This window comes from Protopterus annectens, chromosome 1.part0, assembly GCF_019279795.1.
Source record: "Protopterus annectens isolate FY-2018-M chromosome 1.part0, PAN1.0, whole genome shotgun sequence".
In the NCBI taxonomy this organism is placed as follows: Eukaryota; Metazoa; Chordata; order Ceratodontiformes; family Protopteridae; genus Protopterus; species Protopterus annectens.
This window is the reverse complement of record NC_056725.1, coordinates 645,968,118-645,992,214: the sequence shown is the minus strand read 5'-3', so window position 1 is coordinate 645,992,214 and position 24,097 is coordinate 645,968,118. Positions and strand designations below refer to the sequence as shown.

Below are 24,097 nucleotides of genomic sequence, written 5' to 3'. Positions count from 1 at the left end.
CACATTTGCTGCATGAAAAAAAGGGTTTCCAATTTTTACTATTGCCTGAATCAATGGTGAAAAACCTCCTAGAGTCTAGGGAATTCTGAAGTCAAGGTCAGAAATGATCAAACAAATGCTGTTGGGTCTGCAATCTTGCAAAATTAATAGAGCCATAAGGAACAGCAGATTCCCAAATACTGCATTTGCTGGGCATCAAAGCCTCCTGCACACTGGATGGCTGAAAAAAAAGGCAGTCTAAGCAGAAGGAAAAGCCCTTGAAGCTTCATTGTCAGCAGTAGCCTTAAGATTCTCCAGCTCCAGATTATATTAGCTTTTCACAGTATCAAAGGCTATATAAGAAGGGGAAAAAAATCTATCAATCCATTAAGAAATGATCCACCACACGACATTTTAAACATTAGTGTGTCTTGTGGAGCAATTTTTCACCTTGCACTTGTGCTTCCTAAAATCTTTTGACTCTTCTGGAATGGCAAACTACCACAGTAAACTATAATAAATGATACCAGGAAACAACTCACACAGGAAACAACTCACACTCAAAAGGCTTAAAGAACAATGCACAACTACAAGTACAGTTCCTCAATTCATGGAACAGTGACAATGAAACTGCCAGAAATGTAATCACAGCAAACAAATAATGAAAAAGGAGGCACAGCAAGCTAAGGGCAAAATATATATATACAGTAGGAGGTGGGGGTGGAAAAATATATCCAAATGATGCAAAAATATTGACACCTTCGGGAAAAAAAGTGTTACTAACTTTAGAAAAACAAGCAGACATCAAAAAGCAGAAAATTCCACAAGAAATGCAAGAAGAGAAAAATACTCGAGACAGTCTGAGGCCATTTTCTAACTGCGACTAGACAGAAGCTCAGCTAAAGAGATGTGGAGAGAAGGTAAACAGCACTGGGGGGGGGGGGGGCTTAGTGGCCTGGAAATGCTTTCTCAGCCAGTAGAAGTCTTGCTAGTCTTGGTCCTAATGAGAGAGAGGACGGAACTCCTCTCTCATACCTATCATGACTCCGTCCACTACTTTACAAAGTGCATATAAATTGTTGAGTTGCTAATTAACTGGCTAAAATAGCCCCCTTTTTATTATCAAAGTCCACCACTGCTCACTGCTTCATTTCTGCTATCTTTCAGTGCTCTGTTAAAAACTGTTGTAAAGGGGTTAGTTAAATGTTTTGGATGATTTTGCAAAGGAAAGCCTTCAAGAATATTATCAGGTCATTCAGAGCTAGTGTTTTTGATTTTTTAAGGCTGTTAAAATGTGTTCCTTCAAATTCTAAAAAGTCATGTAAGTAACTTATGTGCCTGTGTGATCAGCGCACAAAAACAGCAGAAGTCACCAATTAAAACAAACAAGAGTTAGCGCGCTGCCAGGTAATTTAAGGCTAGTTAGCCACTAATTGAGCAATGTGCCAGCTATACAAATCAGCTGCTGTATTTAAACCACAGCTGAGTTTAACTATTTGCATACTGTTTAACGTATTAAAAAGCTACATACCGGGATTGCACTCAAAGATTACAGCATTACTGTCTGCAAGGTTAGGATCCAAACAATTGACAACAGTCTTAGCTAGGTCTGGATTTACTATGAACCGTCTGACAGCTGGACAAGCAAGTGCTTTTTCTGCTGCTTCTTCAACATCGTCAAATTCAAGATGCTCATATCTGGACAATGACCTGTTTTGACCTTTCTGCATCCTTGCAACAGTAGACAAACTGGTCTGAGTTACTGCTGAAACATTCATGCATTTTTCTAATCTTTGAACTGGTTGGGACTTTGCAATTCTTTTTACAATCCCATCGGAAGAATATAGCCGAAACTGTCCCAAAAGCTGATGTCCACATCGTCTGCAATGAAAGTTCCTCAGGATAAGAGATACAAATCTGGAACTCCAAAGAGACATGGCAAAACCTGTATTACACACACAAAAAAACAGAATTACAATTTCATAAAAAAGTGTCACTTCAGTTATACTGCTGTGGTTGCAGATATTGCCAATAGCCCTCATTCTGGAAAACTCACAGAAGCCAACATTCCTGTGACTAGGATACAAGTAAATTACTTCACAGGACAAGTCACTACTAGACCTCTTTTACTAGTTACAGGCTGGCTTGTATCACATACCTGTAATGGTGAAAGGTGATGTCTACAAAAACAGTCACATATGGACTAGCTATGGAGAATAAGTGATCAACTCGGAAGGGCATACTACAGCAGCCTGCAACATTTACAACACAAGTATAAAAATGCAATTGACAACTAACGATTTGAGGCACACTGGAAAAAAAGTGATGGACTGTGAAGAGAGACTGTTCAGAATGGGAAAACCACAGACAATGACTTTGAAGTTGCTTTTCTAGTCAATAAACAAACAGTTTTACTCTACATTATCACACAACTAAAATACCTTGAGTGTAATATATCCACATATAGCTGTACAACACCAGGATGCAAGTTACTACAACTGGCGACAGAACCACTATGTTGGTGAGAATACTATTGAAAAAAAAAATTTAAAGAACAATATGCTGTTAAGATACTTGCAATAAATAAAATGACACTATGGCATGGGTCAGAGGATATCAACAGCAGCAGCTTCAGAACCATACGAGACACTTACGCTTCCTTCCCCATCTTAACAGTGTATAAAAGTTATACTACCTGTAAGTGTGGTGACAGATGCATAGAGTATTAAAATACAAATCTCTGAAAAAATTTCTTTCAAACTATTATGCAACTGACGTCAAATATTTTCTGAAGAGTTTACAAACTAGTACAGCTATGCCAAAGTTTAATTAAAAAAAAAAAAAAAAAACACCTGCAATTCCTAACAGCAGGAGCTCCCCCTTATCATGCAATCTTAATGACCAAATTATCATCATGTTAAAAACTGAAGAGCCTTAGTTTTAGCAGCTCTGCTGATGCACTCCATATCAGTTAGACCTTCCACCCACTTCAAGATGCAGCACTTTAAAAGTCGGACCCGAAATAAGTCATGTTGAGCACATCTCTTCCAAGTCTATCTTCTACAGGTCTTCACCTCTCAAACTTGCAAGAGAAGATACAGACACTAATGGCACAGAGAAAAAAATAATAATTTCAATGGGACAGCGGGCCACAACCCTCAATGGAAGGAAAGCATCCCATACATCCCTAACTTATATAGACCAACTTCAAGCTCAGAGTGAGGACGAGAGAAACTCCCCAAAACAGCAGACAGCAATGTCAAGCAGTAAGTAAATTCAATCTGTTATGATCAAGCAATTACATTCCAATCAAATGATACTAAGGGAAACAGAGGACAATCTCATACTTTATACAAAAATTATGGGTAATCTCCATAATGCTGGATCTGTGAGAAGACAGTCTAGCTGCAAAATGTGAAGAACCAGGGTCCTCAGAATAAGGGCTGTGTAGTCCATGATGTTTTCTTCAACTGCAACTTCCACCTTAAAACTCCTAGAATATCTAGCCCCCTTCTAGAAACACAATGTTTGCCCAAATGAAAGATGGATACAGCCAAGGAAGAAAAAGGGTGTTTTGTTTTGCCACAGCTTCTTACAGATACATTAATACTGCAAGTACACATAATAATTTTGAAGAACTCTGAATATAGGACTTAAGGGTCTTACAAGAATGGGTAATAAATCACTGTGGCCCAGAAAGAAGACCTGGACCTACCTACAGGTCACATCCAATGCACAGTGGTTTATAATTGTATACTGAAGATGATCACATGACTAAACAAGTAATTAAGGAGAGAAGATTCTTAAAAGTGTAACAGATTGTGTGGCAGAGTGCCAGGAAAATCCTCTGTTTGCATATAAAAAAGGGAATAACTAACAAGTGCTTACAGGCGAGAGTCAAAATACAGCAAAACATGAAAGAAAAAAGATACACACTAATAAAACTCTCCAGTTGCTATAATCATATCACCAGATTTGGAACTGGGATGCCCTATAGGACACACCACTGCCTTAACTTAAAAAACCTTGGCTGGATAGAACTGCCAAGCCTCCTCCAGCTAAACCAACTTATAGAAGCATTTAAAATTCTCAAACAGCCAGACAACACCCCTGTACTGAAAAATATAATCATCCCATACAGCAATCTAGGCTCACTCCGCTCATCAAATAGACTGCTTGTTCAAACAACCAAATCCTATAATTTAGGTGGTTGCTAATGCCATAGGTGAAATATGGAACTCCCTCCCCTCCCTTACTACCTCCTTAGCCCAATTCAAAGAGAGTCTAAAATTTAATTTCAAATCACATTGGCTTTGTCCATGCTCCAGCACTGATTAGCTCCTTCCTTTAAACTAGGGTACAACCATCCTCTGGCTCACTCTAGTACAGAAATGAAACCTTTTAATTATGGAAATGATCTAACTCTATACTTGTTTGACTGAATCTGACTATAAATAGATGCCTTTATTATTCTGAACATCATTTTGTAAATGTTTACCTGAGGTATGGGGCCTATAATCCAAACAGGATCTATGGATAGAAACTAAACTCATAACCTGTATTTGTCGTATCTTAAGCTAGCATGTTTGAACAAGTCTGTAATAGAATTTCTGCACTTGTTATAGCTATATCTAGCATGTTTGAACAAGGCTGTAAAATTTTTCTCAAATATTTTACTATATGTAACATTTCTCTAATGTATCTATGTTGGAGCTTTTCTCCCCTGGCCTCCACTGAAAATGGACATGTATCCAGTTGGACTACCCGGTCAACAAATGTAAAATAAAAATAAAATAAAAACAAAAAAAAAAAGTGGGAAAAGTACGCCAGACCCAAGGCAACCCCTAATTTGGATAGTAGACAAGATGAAATATATAATGCTGAGGTAGCTGAACTTGATCTAGTTAGTGGGGATCACAATGTGTATGTTAATGATAATAATGACAACTTTGTTGATAATATTCCTTTAGAAGAATGGTTGGGCGGGTCAGGCTAAACAAAATCAATATGCTACCTTCCAGAATTGGAAAGGCAGGGGGAGAGGGAGATTGAACAACTGTAGGGGCAGACAGTAAAATTATATGTAATGAACAACAGGATTTTAAGATATATAACTATAGTTCTGTGGATGTTGATCAATCTTGGGCAAATTTATTGGAACATGGAATGGCGTGTGTGCCCTCTGGAAGGGCAAGTTTAGATGATGTTACGCTGCATTTTAAAACATTTTTGAGAAAGCATAATTGTGTATTTTTTTCAGGAATGGGGTTGAAAATGTGAGACCTTTGTCTACTAGGATAATAAAAAGACCTAGAGTTGTTGTCCCCCAGGCACATCCTATGGTTACACTGTTTGAAAAACTTTGTGAAATGGAATTTAGGGAATGTTTAAAAACTTCAGATACACTCATAGAAGCTAACTTGAGTAATGAAGAGAATGAATATTTGACTACTATTTTGAACAATAAGCAGATAAGAATAATATAGCCCGATAAAGGTGGGAGTTTGGTAGTCATGGATGTTAATGACTATATAAATAGAATGTTGGTGATGTTGCTTTCAGACACTTACAAGAAGGCCTCTTTAAATGAAATGAATATAGCTTTTAGAAAAATTGATTTGGTTTTAGAAGATTTTGTATTAAACAACCAAATCACATTAGAGGACCTCAGGTTCGTGTCAGTACCTTCCCCAAAACCCCCCACTATATTTGGAATACCAAAGCTTCACAAAGATGTAATTAACCCTCCTTTATGCCTAATAGTAGATGCAAGAGCATCTAAGACCTATTGTCTGGCAAAATATATCACTTTTTATACAATTTTCAAAAATAGTCGATGTATCCTAAAGGACTAATGGCATTTTTTTTTTTATTTTTTTTTTTTATTTATTTATTTTTTTTACTAAAATTGGAAATACTGAGTTCAGTGATAAACAGTTTGTTACATTAGATGTGCAGGACCTTTAAACTCAGTTATTCCTCATGAGTTGGTTACAGAATGGTTCTACGAGTTTCTTTGTCGTTACTTGTTATGCAAAAATCAATGCAGAAAAGGCCTATGTGTTAAGATGTCCTTAAATTTTTAAATCCCTTCTCCCTAGCAGAACAACCCCTTGGTCCTCTGTGTGGTGTGCGGTCCCTCATAAGCCTTGTGCTGTGACACAGGTTGTCCCCCTATCAACAGCATTGCAACATAAAAGAAATCCCTACTGAACTGAAAAGAAAACCCAGCCTGCAACCCTTACGTGGACTACCTAGACGTGCTTCGCTCAGCCTCACAGTGTAGGTGATATCCTACAGGTTTAACTATATATTAGTGAGTGCTTTAGGTAAACCTATTTGTAAGGGCTAGCACACCTGCAGACCTATCCCGAGGCCGTCCATCCCTCTTTTTCTTCTCCACCTTACCTCCTAACTAGCTTAGTGAATTAGTGTAATTCCTCATTTAGGCCACTAGAGGGTAGCAGAACACAAGGCTTTAAAAGCTGTACCTCTACTTCTAGCTGAACTCCACCAGCTCTATTGAACAGCTATCTCCAGTTATTCCAGTAGGTTCTTTACTTCTAGATATTCCCCCCTCCCCCAGAAAGGCATAAAACAGGGATTAACTTTTTAGTTATAAAAGTAGATAACCTATATAGCATAATCTTCTGTCACTTAATACTCCTGCTTCAGGACTCTTTATTAAATGCCTACTCCCCTATACACCTAGACCCAAGGACACCCTTTGCATTTCTTTTTTTTTAAGGAAAGTAGTTAAAGAAAGTGCCATGTACCTACTCAAAGCCGTATAGATCTCAGTCTCACTGTATAACTGATTACCTCTCAGCTTCTCTCAGCTCTAACCTGCTCCGTTCGCCCTGCGGGCTCACTCCGCCCCCCCCTACCCTACCCCCAATTCTGACCCACCCCCAGAGGCCCTAGACTTATATTTCCTTAACCACACCCTCTCGCCCAACCTTCCAATCCTATGCTTCAACCAATCTATATGATTTAACCACACTCCACCTATCTACCTTTCCCCTTACCACTTACATCCAGTACCTCTTCCTACACCACTTAAGATTACTCATTACCTTATCACTGCTCCCACTCAAAGAACTTTATAAAACCCATACATGCTTTTGTCTTATCCTACCCAGGTCCTGCTGTAGCAATACAAGATACCCCTTATAATATGTATTCAACAACAAAACCTATCCTAACCAAATTAATACTCCTAGCTACTCTCATACCTGTCCTCACCTCTGCCTATCTCCTCACCTTCACTGATAAATTGAATTATTACCACTTCAACTACTCTCCTAAACAAACAGCTAGTCACAATTATACCCTTACCCATTTTCAAATAAATACCACATCCACACCCTGCTACCTGCTAGCCAAGTATCATCAACTTACTCATATTAAATTCAATAACACAACTGTAAAAGAAGCTGAAATATCTAACCAGCTTCAACTACCCAATTTCTAGCCTAAAAACTCCCACCTTAAAAGACGGCGTCATCCACCCTGACCCAAGCCCAACAAACATCCCCCACTTTTACAACTCCTTGTACCACTCCCTCCACCCTAACAACCCAAACCTGTCTCTCCAATTCTTTACTTTTAGGTCATCTCAATATCCGCAGTATAAATAATAAAATTGTCCATCTCCACGCCCTCCTTGATATACTTTCCTTTGATATCCTCTGCCTCACAGAAACTTCGTTAAAACCTGGAATAAAGACAACGAAATAATCCCCCCAGGTTACAACATATTGAGACTCGACCGCATAAAACGTAGGGGTGGGGAAGTAGCACTACTGTCTAAAGCCACGCTACAGATCTCTAGATCTTATAAAACACCTCAAGACAGTAAGGCTGAAGTTCTTATCTCCCAACTTCAACTTAACCCTTGCAAAGCCCTATACATTATCTGCATCTACTTACCTCCTAGTAATAATAGTACTACAATAGAAGACATTCTAAGCTGGGCATCAACTACATACCCTCAAGAAACTATTATACTAGGTGACTAATACTGACTGGAAATGTGTAAACACAGATAATCCTTCATCACATATTAATCTTCATGGCTTTAGTCAAACAATTACCACCACCACTAGACTTAACAAACCTAACAACAAAGAGAGCATCTTAGATTGGATACTTATTAATAAATAACAATAAATTTAAAAGGTAGGAAATCTACCAGATGACTTAAGTGATTATATGTTACCTTACATTATAAGACAAAAGAATGACATCCCTAACACCCCCACTTATCTCTCGAACCAACAAACATTTTAACCCTGTACTATTCCAAAATGAACTTAATGCCTGTAACTGGAACCCACTAAAAACTCTCCCTCTTGAGCAGGCTGTTAAATATTTCAACTCTAAATTCTTAACTATCCTTGATAAGCATGCTCCTAAATGTTCCATCTGAATGAAGTCCAAACCAACCCCCTGACTTTTAAAAGAAACTAGACAACTGATATTGCTTAGGAATAAATCTTGGGCCAAGTGGAGAGCATCCAAAAATATCTCAGAGCAACAAACATTTAGAGAGCTAAGGAATATTAGAAAAAAAGCAATACTCACAGACAAAAAAAAACTACTATTGTAAACTACAGCAATCTTACCATAACAATCCACAAAAGTTCTGGTCTAGCTTAAACAGACTCCTACACCCAGGGCACTCTAACACACCACCCCCTCTAGGGGCTGACAACAATACCTCCCTTCAAACTGACAATGCCTTCAATACCTTCTTCACAGACACCATAAAATCTCTAGCCTATCAACTTTCCACAAACAACTCTAATCTCCCAACCTTTTTACCTGATACTCTCCCAACATTCCAAATACAACCCATCGCTACCTCGTACATCCAAAAACGTATCCAAAAATAAGCAGTGTACCCCCTCTGCTGACCAAATACCATCTGAATACCTGCAAAAAGCAGCTAAAGCAGTTGCTTATCCCATATCCATCCTTATAAACAGAGCCATAAATGAAGGAACAATCCCTGATATCTGGAAAGTCTCCCACATTATCCCCCTGCATAAAGGCGGAAACTCCAATGAGTATTCCAACTACAGGCCTATAGCTCTTTTATCACCCTTAGCAAAAGTTATGGAAAAATGCATTCACCATCAACTAATTAACCACTTAACCCAACATAATATACTAGCTAACTGTCAGCATGGCTTCAGGCCATTTCATAGTACCACCACAGCCCTCCTATCTTTCACAGACGCCATCAATAAAAAACATAACAACATCCTCTCATCAGTACTCTTTATTGATCTGTCAAAAGCCTTTGACATAGTCAACCACCCCCTGCTCCTAAAAACTCTTGAATCCCTTGCTCTAGACACTAAGGCTGTTCTCTAGTTTTAAGTCCTACCTTACCAATAGGTAACAAGCAGTCCTCTGGGAGAAAAATTATCTTCCCACCTGCCAGTCTACCTCGGAGTCCCTCAGGGCTCCATTCCAGGTCCACTTCTATTCTCATTATTCATCAACGACCTTCACTTAGCAATCCCTCAAGCTACCTGCATACAATATGCAGATGATTCCGCGCTCATATGTTCTGCCAACTCCACATCTGAACTACCATCCCTAACCCAGACTGTATTTAACTCAGTTGAGGCATGGTTCTTAAAACGTTGCCTCCTTCTGAATGCCAAAAAAAAAACAAGCTCTTACTCTTAACACCTAACAGTAAGTCCCCCCCCTATCAATTTCTCTATCAAATCAAATAATGGCACCCTTATAACCCCCGACTCTACCAACACACTATTAGAAGTCTTAACTGACAATAACCTTACATTTGATAATCATATAAATAACACAGTAAAAAACGTAAATAGAAAACTGGGCTCCCTATACAGAATAAAACTCTTCTTAACACCAACAGCCAGAACTACAATTGCCTACTCCCATCTAATTTCTACTCTTCTTTATGCTTCCGCCATATATACTAACCTAAAGAAAAATAATCTCACTAAACTAGCCAACTCCTGTAACAACATTGCCAGGTTTGCCACTGGGAACCCATTTAGAACTCACCACTGTCTGAACCTACAGCAGCTAGACTGGCTTGAACTAAAAAACATTTTGATACTTTCCCAACTTACCATTGTTCATAGGATATTCTACCAGCCTAACACACCGATACTCTCTAATCTTATTATCCCCTACACAAACCTCAATTCCTTACACTCTTCCACTAAACTACTGGCTAGCATTAGCAAGTCTAATAATTTGGCAGGTGACTCCTTGTTTTCTAATACCGCTGGAAAATATTGGAACCTGTTGCCATCAGATCTAACTGTACTTCCTTCCTTCCCACTCTTTAAACAAAGGCTCAAGCAACATCTTAAAATGGGTCTACTTCATATGGTTGGCAGATCATCTGATCAAAATTCATTTGGTCGACAAGCAGTATTCAAGGCACTTAACAGGGATTTGCCCCCCTCCCCAATGTTGTGCGACCCTGGAGTTGTTATATATAGTTGGGGGGTGTGGGGGCACAGTCCCCCACCTATTTTCATTTAAAAGAATGAAAATACAAGAAAAACTACACACACCCCTAACTATATACAACAACTCTGGGGTCGCACCAAATGAGCTGTCGAACAAATTAATGTTGATCAAATTATCTGTCGATCTTATGAAGTAGACCCCTTAAAACACACTGGTTATGCCCATGCTGTTACCCTGACTAATTGGCTGCTTTCTCTTTTACCATTTTCTCTATACTGCCTCCCCTCACCAATTAATACTGCTTATCCCTGGGTAGTAGTAACTGTCTTAAATTATTGATACAAATAGGAGATGAATTAAACTGTGAACATATTGTAAATGACCTCACATATCTTAATGTAAAAGAGTGTCTTACTCCTTTTAGGTTTTGTGTTTCACAATTAGTATACTTCTCTTTAACTAAGGCTCTCTGCTTATTTTTAACTTAATTTTTACTTTATATTTGTGTATGTAATTCTTTTTGCGTGTTGTGTTGCTCAAATAGTATGACTTTGTAAGTACTGCTCTCTCATTTATTTTTATCATAATTTTTTTTCTCTTATATTTGTGCATTATAAACTTTTGAATGTTACTGTGGAGCTTTTCTCCCCGGGCCTCTGCTGAAAATTAAAATATATCCAGCTGGACCAGCCCGGTTAACAAATGTAAAATAAATAAATGTTTTATGGAAATGGTCCTGGAAAATAATTTCTTCACTTTTGAAAATCAGATATTCAGGCAAAAAAAAAAAAACTGGCGTAGCTACGGGGGCTATTTGTGCTCCTAAGTTTGCCAATGCAGTCCTTGCCCAGTGGGAAATTAATTTTGTAATAAACTCAGATTTCAAAGACATTTTTTTTTTATAGACACCTGGACAATTTGATTTTCTATTGGAAGGACAGTATGGAAACACTAAATTAAATTGTTGAGTATTTACTTAGGACTACAGCCTTTTTTTAAGTTTACCTGTAATGTTCAAGGAGAGGAAGTTAGTTTCTTAGATGTGACCATTAGAAAAAATTTAAAAAAGAAAATATTTGAGTCAAATATATATATAGCAAGTCTAGCTATTCAAATACCTTGCTTCATTATAAAAGTATGCACCCTCTATACCAGAAAAAATCTCCAGTTAAAGGCCAATGTGTACGTTTAGCTAGAATGGTGCCTGATGACTTTGAATTTATTAAAGAATGCGAGGTATTGAAGTCCATGTTTATGGTAAAAGGGTACCCAGAAAATTTTGTTCTAGAAATATTCAGTGAGGCTCATACCAAAAGAAATATGGGGCATTTTGCACCTCTTATAAAAAAAGGCAACATGAAGAGTACTGTCAACATCAGTAATAAAGAGGGGGTTGGAGAAAGTTTTGAAAAAGCATTGGTATTAACTTTTAATAACAACTTAAATGATTTGGCTTCCATACTCAAAAGGAATTGGGAAATGTTTTTGTCTGGATGAACAACATAAAGAAACTGTAGGAGAAAAACTGAGAATTGTTTACAAGAATGATATGTGCTGTAAAAATTTGTTTGAAAGAAATACACAAGTGTTTAGTAAAGGGAAAATGAAAAATGTGGTCATTGTTCACAATGCCCTTATATTATGGAGGGTGAAGTTTATGTTGTGCAAGGATTTGGGGAAATAAGGTTAAGGAAGAGATTTTTATGCAGTAGTAAAGGGGTGGTATATGTGGCCCTGTGTGGAGCATGTTGTGCATTCTATGTCGGGAAGACCAAGTTAAGTTTGAGAAAAATAATTTACCAACATTTATATGACATCAGTAAGGAAGATGAGAAGAATGCACTATTTAAACATATTAAATATAATCCACAACATGAGTTTAAATTTGTTGCCATAAATCAAGTGGATCTGGGTGAAAGAGGAGGGCCCAGTGATGAATTCTTAGAGTATATGGAGCTCAAATGGCAGATAAAACTGAATGCCACCACTACCCCTGGTTTGAATGAAACAATGTCCTTATGTAGTTCTTTAAAATTGAAAGCAGCACATTTTTTGACATAAAAGCATATACTAGTATGCTTTGTTGCTTTTATAAAAGTGTGCAAAAGTTAGGCAATATAGACCATGTTTCTTATAAAAGCAAAATATATATGGATTTAAATGCATTATATGTTTTATAGTTGTGGAATAATAAGTTGATGTTAATTGGAAGGGAGGGGTTAAATGTATGTGCTTACTTAAGTGCAACAGATGTGAATTTAATTATTCTGATGAAGTCCTGGAAAATTTGGGGACGAAAGCGCTAAATAAACACGGTTGTCTTGTATCTGACATACTTTTTCTACTTTTTTTTGTTTTATTAGTGTGCATCTGTGATTAAATTCATGGTTTTTCGTGATGAAAGAAAAACGGCAGATATTCATGCAAGTTTTGTAATTATTGCAGACTTATGGCCAACATTATGGACAGTATGAATAATAGTTTGGGGATAGATGGACACTGCAACAGCTGGACTGAAAGAGTGGCATACAATGCAAATCATGATGCATGTACAGCATTTTACAGAGGTAAACAGTAAATTAAAATTATAAGTATGGGGCCATGTCTTATGCCATTGAGAGTAGATACAAACCATAGTGCAATTTATAGACATAAGGAGGAGAAATCTAAAAGATGCGTTGTTTGAACTGAATCACTTAGTAATGGATGACAGAACTGGTGATTTGGAAAGACGATTATGCAGGTTGGAAATGAGATGGTAAATGAGACTGGGGGTGTAACAACTTCATTCAAACTCAATGGAAGAAAGTGGAAAGTGTTAAGTCTTGAAATACAGGAATTTAAGATAAATTTTGTGAAGATTTTTAGTTACCAAAAAAGTCTTACTTATTAATTTTAAGTATGTTTTACTAAAAATTATAGTTATCTTGAATGGAGTGTTTTTCTGACTGCAACTGAGGTGACTGTATTTAATGAAACCCAAGTGAGGTCTTATTTAGTCTAATGACATCTTGAGGTATAGATGAAAGTGCTAACATTTTGTAAACAAAGGGTTCCCATTTCTTAGCCTGAGGCTGCTGTTTTTATTTTTGTATTTTTAGTTACAGTCCTGTATCTAACAAGTTGGACTGTGAATTTTCATATTTATAATTTTTAACAGAATATTATACCATTTCACATACATGTTCATAATTCTTGATAACAGCATTATTCTCAAATGCTAACTCTTTTATACAAACACATAATGATGCGCTTCCAACAACACATTTCCAACCATTTTATATTTATTATGAAACAAACATCTATATAATATTCCCACACAGCTTAACTTACTCTAGATAAAAATGTTTTGAACTTAAAGGTGAAAGACTGATATCATGCAACCAATCAAATCCCTTTTCGATACCCCAGCCACAATGTCTTCATATGCCCTGCGCATGCACTGCTAACTTAAACAATTTCTCATGTTTTTGACAATCGCCTATGATGTAGCGCTTTCTAACCCTCTACCTCTTCAATCTCTCTCTCCCAAGACTCTCCATTTGCAAAATAGGAATCTGTGCCCATCACAATGTCATATGACAATCCAGTTCATAAAACTTACTTTGCTGGGTCGGAAGAATAAAGGAAATCTGGTAAACATGGCTAAACTATAGCATCCTGGGAGTATGTCCCTCAAAAGGGGTAAGAGAGGGAAGATGTATTGGTATTGGCTGCTGAGGCAAAGAGGTCATAGCAGCAAGGACTGCTCCAGCAGCAAAAAATAACTTCCACCGATGACTGAGGGACTACTTGTGTAGCATCAGCTGACCCGGTCTGTAAAATCAGCTTAGCCAGACCAGGAAGATGCACTGCTACTAAAATACAATGAGTCAAGACACAGTAAAATGGCTTTCTGGAAAGGAGGACTGGTGGGGATTCTCCCTTTGCTTGTTCATATATCAAACCAGTGCCACAGTGCCAGACTAGACTGATCACAGCCTGAGGGACGACTTGAAGACTGTTTTCATCTCAAAGTCATTTAAAAGCATACTGGCCTCTTTTTGTTACCATGTCTCTTGGACTGTCTTCCCAAACAATGCAACACCCATCCCAGTGCAGACACATTCATAATGACAGTTGCTCTTGTAAGGTTGGAGGGTGAATGAGCTGCCCTGAGAAAAACTGTCTTGGTTAAGCCAACAGTCTAGAAGTTTGCAGCATACCCAGGAAATTCTAAACAGAATGCCTATGTCTGAATTCCATTCTACCTTCAGGATACTCTGCAGGACCCCCCCCCCCCCATATATCATATCATATATATGAATGGTACTGGAAAGGTAATACCGAACATAAATCCCAGCATTTACAGGCACAATGCTGCTGTTAAAATAGGAGAGAATATTAAGAATGTGACTCTTGGATTATACCAATAAGATCCTGTCTTCAGGAAGGATGGCCAGACAGGAAGAGTGCTCAGACAGCTTCTAATACAGATTAGAACATGCAAGAGCTTCATCTGGAACATTGCAGTATTCATGAGATTCAAAAGGACAGGAACAGATGCAGTAAGTAATCCTTAGCTAGTATTAATGACTGCTGTAGGTGCAACTAAGAGCCAATGGTCTAAGTACGGGAAACTTTGGCTCCTATCAGCCTGAGATGTAGTGCAATAACTGCTAAGCATTTGGTGAGCACCGAGGGACTGTGATGAGACCAAACAGAAGGGCTCTGAATTGAAAAAAAAAAACATCTCCCACCCTAAAGTGCAGGAAAATCTTGACTATCTTTATACACCAGACTCCCTCTTACCCGGCATCTCTAACCAGCCTCCTCTTTAACTGGCCATCAAATTTCTGCTGTAGCCCTACCAAAAGACAACAGAACAACACTTCTGCCTCCTCTGGGCCAAATAATGGCAGATATTTGAGTTTTAGACTTCATATTAATTAGAAAAATGCATACTAACGCAAGAGACCGGATAATAGGGAGTCAACTGTACAAGCAAGCATCTTGGAGGCTGAAAGGGCATATCCAGTTTCCCCTCTCTATTCATAGAAGGGCTGACTGACACTAGACTGTTCAAAACTTTCTCTTTCTATAAACAGATTAAGGCTGCTGAAACCAAAGACTGGCCAGAGGTTCTTTATTTTCCTGGGAACCGAAAAACCTTTAATAGTACCTAAACCCTCTGTGGCCTTGTTCAGCATCTTGGATTGTTATTTTGTTCAAGAGATTTATAACCTCTACTTTGGCCAGTGCCTTCTCACAGTATGAAATGTTAGGAAGGGGATGAGGTAACTGTGGAGGAGGGATACATAATATCTCACTGGTCTACTTTGTCCTACATGATGGGCTGCCAAGCAAGGAGATGCGATCCCTAACTGTCCCCAGATGAGAGTTCTCAAAGGCTCTCCAGTTTGAAATTGCTGATTCCATGGACCATCTCCACCTCTGCAGCAGACTGTGTATACTGAGAAGCATTTTTTTTTTTTTTTTTTTTTTTATAAACCACTAATTCCAGGCACTCCTCTGTTTACAAGCAAATGTCCTCTTAGGAGTTGAAAACTCCACACCAACAGCAAACAGTAAAGTCTTCCTTCCTGCTTACTCTTCTGCACTTTTTTCATCACTTGTGGACAAAATAATTTGGAAGCATTATAAGGGACACTGGTGAGCGACACCTTAAAATTTAACTGTAAAGTTGCAATGTCTGAAGCAGGCATATGGCAATGCTTGCCCCAGCTACTCCAACTGCTTAAGTCTCTCATGGAATGGTTAGATATCATAGCTATAGTAGCCACCTGTGAGTCTACTTTTCTGCACACATTCTCACATGGCACAGAATTCAGACTTGCATGTAAAGAAACATGGGAAGGAACCAATGCGTCCTTATGGTAAGAGTACTCTTGTATGTGTGCCCACTCATTCCTTTCCTGCCCACTGTTCCTACACATGGTAAGAAAAAAGTGCAAGTCTTACTCTAAAAGAGTCTGCTGCAGTTAAGGCTGTTAAAATCTGCACACAGGGTCAAGTTCACCTTGGTTCTTAGTATTGTAAAAATGATTCACTAATGAACACATCAGGGACTAGTTCTTCAAGGAAGTTTACTGTCTCACAAATGAGGGCTGAAACCTATAAGCAGATAAACTTGTCTAAATGGAAAATGTTTCTCCTTTTAGTGTAGATGTCATGGTTAACTTGCAGAAGCTGCAGAACCAGTAGCCCTGTGGAATTTAACAGAAGTTATTTTGTGGCGGGCTACCTGTGTCTATCTCAAAGACATCCTTCAGTCACTGCAGCCCATCTGCCAATGTGACCGCATACTGTCTACTCATTGAGCAAGGATGTTTCTGCTGCTTAACTGAACTGTGAGTGAGGTAGGGAATATAAATCCTACCTGGAAACAGCCATTTATTTGCAATGCTGTCTCTCAGGAATGGAATTTTAAGGAAAATGAGGAATCTCAAAAGCAAACACAGAATGAGAGACTAATGCAAACTCATTAAGCACCACAGATGATTGAGGGCATCTGGATTAGGTGAGGCATTAGCTTGTCTACCTCCTATGATTGCACAATCTGTCTGTACTGCATCCTTAAGCTGTCCTGGCCCCTTCTCATCTTCCGTAGTTAATTGAGCCTGCAACAAACCTGCAGAGATATCTTGGCCAGATGCTTGCTTCTAGGCACTCACATGTATTTCTTTAATTTTGTTTTCCAGGGTACAGCAGTGCTCAGATATGACCATTTGCAAGCATAACCCAGGTTACATATACAGTAATAACAGTAAAGTGAGGTTGAAGTTATAACTAAATTATACAGCATGATGACATAACACAGATGTAAAATATGCACATATTTACAAGTTTAAAAAAAAAACAAGACCAGGATAATACATGTTTAATACAGGTGTTATAGATTAGGTAAATATGGTCCATCTTAAAGAATAGCTATAGTATATTCAAGCATGGAAAGAAATGTGAGCAGTGATGAGAGAAGAAACTGTAGAACAGTAACAGCTGTAACAGAAGTGCTAACAGGAGAAGTGGATATTGCATATACAGTAGAGAATGGATAGGCTAGATGCGGAGGCAGTGGGTATGAATTTATATCTTGGAAACGTATTCAAACTCGGCTTCAATCTGACCTCCACTCCCTTAATTCTTGGTTAAACGACTACAAGCATTTCCTAAACCCCTCCTACACAAAAAAATATGCTATTTAAAACTCACAACAGCTGAAAAAAATCCTAAAAACCTCAACATTGCAGTTTTCAATGGTACCTTAATGGAAACAACCACATCCTTTAAATTAAATATTTACGTTTATAGTTGGACGAGCCACTTGACTTCCAACTACATCGAAAAAAAAAAAAAGAGAGAAAAGATCAATTATCTTTTATTCTTGTCAAGGAAAATATCTCCCTCTCACACCTTGATCAACTTGAATGCAGGCTACCCATCATAGCCACATCCTCTAAAAACTCATCCACTTTACAATTCATTGAAAAATAAATCTGACCATACATTTCCAACCCCCCACCCTCCAAGGAACACCACTTTACCACCCTCACCAAAGCAACATGGTTCCCAGTCTTCTTGATGCCAAACTCAACAATAAAACCATCCCCTACAACCTCCACAACCTCGCCCATATAATTCAATCACTCTAGACCCCCCCCCCCCGCCAAACCAAATGGCACTGTACAGGCCACTCCTTTTCCATTCTTGCACCCAAACTATTGCAATCCTCCCCAACCTAAAAGAAATCTCCTCTTTCCCCACTTAAAGATCACAGCCCGAGACAACTCGGACTGCAACTGCTTTTCCATTGGACTCCTCACTTAATTCCCCCTCACCTACATCACTTCTACATTGATTCTATGTTGGCATCTGCTACTTACTTCTCAAGCTTACCACCAGATTTTCGGTTAACCACATTTTTTTAATTAAATAAGAAACATCTTCATTGACTTATCAATTATGACATAGGCAATCACATTTATATAAATGAAACTATACCATATCAACATATTTTGAGTTACAACCATTATGCATTACTTATAATCTTTTGTACAGTCACTGTTAGTCGAGCATTAAACTGCTAATACAATTCCGCCTTCCCTTAAACCTCATTCTGCCACCAAAACATTATTCTGCATGTACCGTTTTCTCCATGTAATTTGCCCCTACCTTTTTCTAAAAATCCTATTTCTGGTTCTTTTATCTCTGTTACCATATTCCCTACTTCACTAGTATGGCTGGTTTAGACGTTTAGACTTTGATTTCCATGTTCAAGTAATTGTGTTTTTTTTTTAAGCCACCAAAATTAAACTCAGCAAAGCCTTACTCTGTCTAAGCAATTCCGATTCTGTATCACAGCTCAAAAAATACATTTCCTTAGTTACATCCATTTGTACACCCAGTATTTCTGACAGAAAAGTCTGCAGGAGAATTTTTAAAGTCTGTCAACTCATTACACTCCCAAAAATATGTTCATAATTACCTTTTTTTCTTGCCATAACACCTCTGATATTTACAATCTAGCCAAAGAAAAATTCTTTGTGGAGTCTGCTTGGGGTATAAAAATACCTATGCAAATAGTTGCAAACAAAAATTCTAAATCTTGCAGACTTTACTGCATATTTGGGAGTCATACATACATCCTCCCATTGCTTATTTGTGAATTGCTTATCCAAACTCTCTTCAAAATCCTTTCTAACCTCCTCCTCTGATTGATTCCTATAGTTATCATAGGATATTGTATACAGCAGCTTCTGTTCTACATTCTACTAAAAACTCTACCAGTACTGGTCTTTCATTTAAGATCCCCCCATTCTTTTCTCTTTGCCTATACTCTGATATCAATTCTTGATAGCCTTCCCCATCTCTAAACTGCCATCCAAATGAATTTGAGGCCTCTTCCCATTCTAATACCTTTCCCCCTCTAATTATTTGCTCCCAATACCTTGGTTCCTTTGCCACTTTTCGTCAGTAAATTCCAGCTCCCTCTTGCCTAGTCTCTGTACCCCTAATGGCAGTCATCTATACAGCCAGAATCTCCTTTCTCCATTTCCATGTTGGCTTAATCTTAGAATACTTTATGAATATAATACTATGTATGGTTGTTAATCTCCTTAAGGATTTGCATCCAAAACCACAGTCTCTCCTCATTTCTTGAGCAACCACTCATCAACAACTTCTTCTTCTGGCTTTTCCTGGTTAGGTGTCGCCAGAGCAGATCACCTGTCTGTTCATGATTGGCAGTGGAGTTTTACGGAGTCAAGTTGCCAGCCCATCACCCAACCTCCCACAGAAGGTGCACACATGCATGCAATCACGCCCAAGGCCAATTTAGAGTATCCAATCCACCTACAGCATGTCTTTGGGATGTGGAAGGAAACCATCCCTTTCCAATCTGAATTACAGCTTTCCACTTGTGCTATGTATAGGAGCCTTAACTGTTTAGCTCTGAAATACCCCTTCAAATTGGGTAATCCCAAACTGCCTTATTCTATCGGAAGGGTCAGCTTACCTCACTCGAGTCTTGCCCTCTTCCCCTCCCAGATAAAATCCTTCAGCTCTTTATTAATTGCTATTCACAACTTGTCCTCTGGGTGATAAAAATATGCCTGACCTGTGTATAAAACAAAAGGGACTAAAACATTTACACTGTTTGTATCTTGCGATCCATGTACATAAAACAGATCTTCCAATTTCTCAGTTTTTGTCATTACATTTTGTTTAGTTTCTTCTCACATATCCTTATTTGCCATAGTAGAATTCTTTTTAATTCCCTCTCCTAAATACTTAATTTTATCATGTCCCCATAAATATGGGTACTGCTGAATCAAGTCATAGGTGGATACACAGTTTATAGCTACAGCCTTTGTTTTATTTCATTAGTTTTATATCCTGAAAAATAACAGAACTGTCTCACAATGTTCCACAACACTGGAATGTCCTTTCCTGGTTTTATATCAGGCACAAAATAATATAATCTGCAAATAAAGCCAACTTTCCTTAATACCATACTGATTACATCCTTGAATTTTTGAGTCAATTATTTTCTTTGCCAATGGTTCTACATATAAAGCAAATAAAGGGGAAAGAGAACACCCCTACCTGGTTCCACTACTCAAACAGAACTTATCAGGGAGGAAGGCCTCCAATCCATCCTATATCCTCCTATACCAACCTTATTATTTTATCAGGGAATGCAAATCCTTCCATTGCCCTCTTCATAAAATCCAAGCTTCTCTGCTGAATGCCTTCTCTGCTTCAAGACCCAACAACAACAGTGGTATTGTCTTACATTTTGCTTCCCTCTGGATCATTATTCTATTGATGTTGTCAAATGCTTGCCTCCCCTCCACAAAACCACACTGATCAATATCCATCAATTTTGGAATCACCTTAGCAATTCTTTTAGCCATTATAGAAATAAACACTTTCTAATCATGGTTTAGAATCGAAATAGGCCTATATGAAGCAGGTCTGATGGATCTTTACCCTCTTTAGATATTACAGCCACCACTGCTTTCTTCCAGGATGTTGGTGCGTCTCCTCCTTTTAAAATACTGTTAAACAAACCTTCCAGATCTTTATCACTTTCTTAACTCATAGTCTTCCAAGCATCTACAGGAACACCATCTATTCCTGGAGACTTTCTTGTAGATTGATTATATACATTACCATTTTTATCTCATCTCCTCCCGTCCTGTTAGTAACTGAGCCTCTTCTATCTCTAACCTTAGCATATTTAAATTCTTCCACAAACATTTCCATTTGTGCTTTTTCTTGATTTCTACATTTCTCTGCTTTATACAGAATTTCAGAAAATTTCAAAATAAAATACTTCTAAAGGATTTCTGGTTATTTTCCTTGCTGTGGGCTCCCTATGCTTGGTAACAACCCTTTCTATTTCTGTTGCCCGAGGCGTTGTGCTAAAAGCTTTTGTGCTCTGAAGTTTTCAAAAAAGTTGCTTAGCAGCAATATTTGTCAACTCATGAATATTATCGAGGTAGTCCCTTATTTTCGGTTTAGCACTCTGCATTTGCATATTTTCTTGTTCTGAGATTCTCCCTGTATGCAATACTTTAACCTTTTTCAGTCCTTCTATATAATCCTTTACTTCTGACACATATCGTTCTTTTATTTCCACCCTATTTTAAACTCCACTTTCATTGTACCCCACTCACTAGCTATATTTTCTGAAGAAATTGATATCTTCCCTACATACCTCTCAACCTCTTAGAGCAAGAAATGTGGACTAAGTGGAACAAAGGCCCAAAAATAGAGACAATTTTTAAATACTGCTCTTACAAACTTGGAACGTTGATAGAATAACAGGTTTTGCATTAGCATGAGGCTTTGTGCCCACTGAACGGTGCACAGCAACAGTTATCCCACTCCACAAAGGGGGAGCCACCACTGATCCCGGGAACTATCGACCAATTAGCCTGACGAGCCTGGTCTGCAAGGCCATGGAACGTATCATCATGGAACTCGTAAGCAAAGACATTGGTAATCTCCAAACTCTGGATCTTACCCAGTTCCGGTTTGTGAAAGGCAGATCATGCCTCCTGAACCTGATCGACTTCTTTGAGGCAATCACCAAAGCCATGGATGAGGGTAAGGTGGTTCACACAGTCTATCTTTACCTTGCCAAGGCTTTCAACACCATCCCCCATTCTGGAATTATAGCTAAACTCAATAAACTAGGTATAAATCCCTATGGCACAAGATGGGTTTCCAACTGGCTCACTGACAGACCCACACTAAAAGTTGGAGACTCCAAATCTGACCTCAAAGCAGTGACAACTGGAGTACCAGAGGGTTCCGTCCTGGGACCTCTCCTGTTTGGTTATCTACTTCTCTGAAGTATAAGCTAACACAGAAGGCCTCTGGCTAACGAAGTTCGCAGATGACCGAAAACTAGAAGCCATAGTCAAGTCCCCAAATGATGTGGACATCCTACAGAAGGGCCTCACTGAGACAGATGCCTGGTGTCCAAGCCATGGCCTCAAGCTCAATGCCAAAAAGTGCAGTGTCATCCCCTTTGGTAAAAACTCTGTAACCATGAACTACCACATAGGCAGCAATCTACTTAACACCAAATGTGTGATGAGTGACCTTGGGACCCAGGTGGACAGAAGTCTCTCCTTTGACAAGCACATCACCACAATCGTCAGGAAGTCCTTCTACTTGGCATACCTCATCATAAAAGGGTTCTCATCCAGGAAAAAAGAGGTCATTGTTCCCCTCTACTCGCCACTCATTTGAACCATTATAGAGTACAACGCCCCTTTTGGAATGTACCTCACAAGACATCTGCAGCAGCTGGAAAGGCCACAGAGGTACCTCACAAAGAGGATTACTGGCTTCAAACAAATGCCATACACTGACAGCCTCAAAAACTCCAGCTTTACTCTGTAGCATATCGCCTACTCCAAGGTGATCTCTGCCTAACATATAAAGCTATGTCAAACCCAGAGCTGGACATGCTACACCTAAAGAAATCCCAATCCCTCCGAGCTACACGCTCTAGGGACCTAAACCTTGTCACCACAATAAACAGGACATGCTGGAGGGATAGATTCCTGTCCCAGACACTTTCTATACTCTGGAACAAGCTACCCATCTATGTCAAGCAAAGTTCTTCATTAGCACTCTTCAAGAAAAATCTTGATGAGTGGATGGGGAAATAGGAAATACACCCCGGGGATCACTTCTGTGTGTCTGCTCGACAGTGGCACAGGAAAATAACTTTCTTGGGTGGCGTAAGCTATGGAACCTTGCTGGCTAGGCTTACGTAGGCCCTTGGGCTGATAGCCTAGTACCTACCTATGAATTTTCTGAAGGGTAAGTCGTCTGAAACTCAAATGTCTGCAATTATTTTCTTACTTCAATCTTTAGTGATTTACCACTAATTTGTCAGAAAAAACACAATTTTATCAAAAACGGACCAAAATATGAGACAAAAATCTGTACAGTTTAGAGGTATGCTTTCCTAATAACTCCTGAATCATTTTCTTAAATTTCTCTCTAACTGATAGGTGGGAAAGTGACAGTGTCTCATTTTATTCCACTATTCTGCATATTTTTTTTAGTTATTTTTGGAGCATGATCTGAAACACTTACTAATTTTCTTAAGCTCCATCGTAGCAGTTTTAGGTGGAATATAAATACATGCCAGTGTAATCATCCTCTCTTGCCAGCAACTACTGCAAATCTACAACTATCTTTGTTTCCTCTTCTATCACTATTCGCTCCTCTAGCAAGTAATACAAGTTCTCCCCTTTTCCTTTGTTCCAGATATTCCACTGAAAAATCATACCAAAATCATTTCTTTATCAAATTCACAAGTTCAGTTCTTTCCAAATTTATTCTCCATAGCATAGCTATTTACAATCTGCATTTTTTTTAATATAGTTCACTACTCCCTTTTTTTGTATACACCTGTGAGACCATATTTAAAGATAACATGGAAATAGTTCCCATTATAAGAGGTTATTATTCCCACTTATGTGTAACAGCATTTTTTTAATGTTTTAGGCTTTTGTGTTACAAGCATACACTAATGTTTACCAGGCTGACCTTGTACACAGTTATTTTTTGTCATATCCATTTGAACCTGTGTCACATCTTACAAGAATTTATG

General features: G+C 38.4%; 1 protein-coding gene across 2 annotated transcripts in view; it reads right to left on the bottom strand.

The window, feature by feature from the left end:
- Positions 1 to 24,097, bottom strand: part of TFB2M (transcription factor B2, mitochondrial) — a 433,306-nt gene that overhangs the window by 365,163 nt on the left and 44,046 nt on the right. For both annotated transcript variants that reach the window (XM_044061929.1, XM_044061932.1), the window contains one exon: positions 1,511 to 1,924. In XM_044061929.1, coding sequence (XP_043917864.1) covers positions 1,511 to 1,924 — 414 coding nt within the window. The remainder of the gene's footprint in view (positions 1 to 1,510; positions 1,925 to 24,097) is intronic.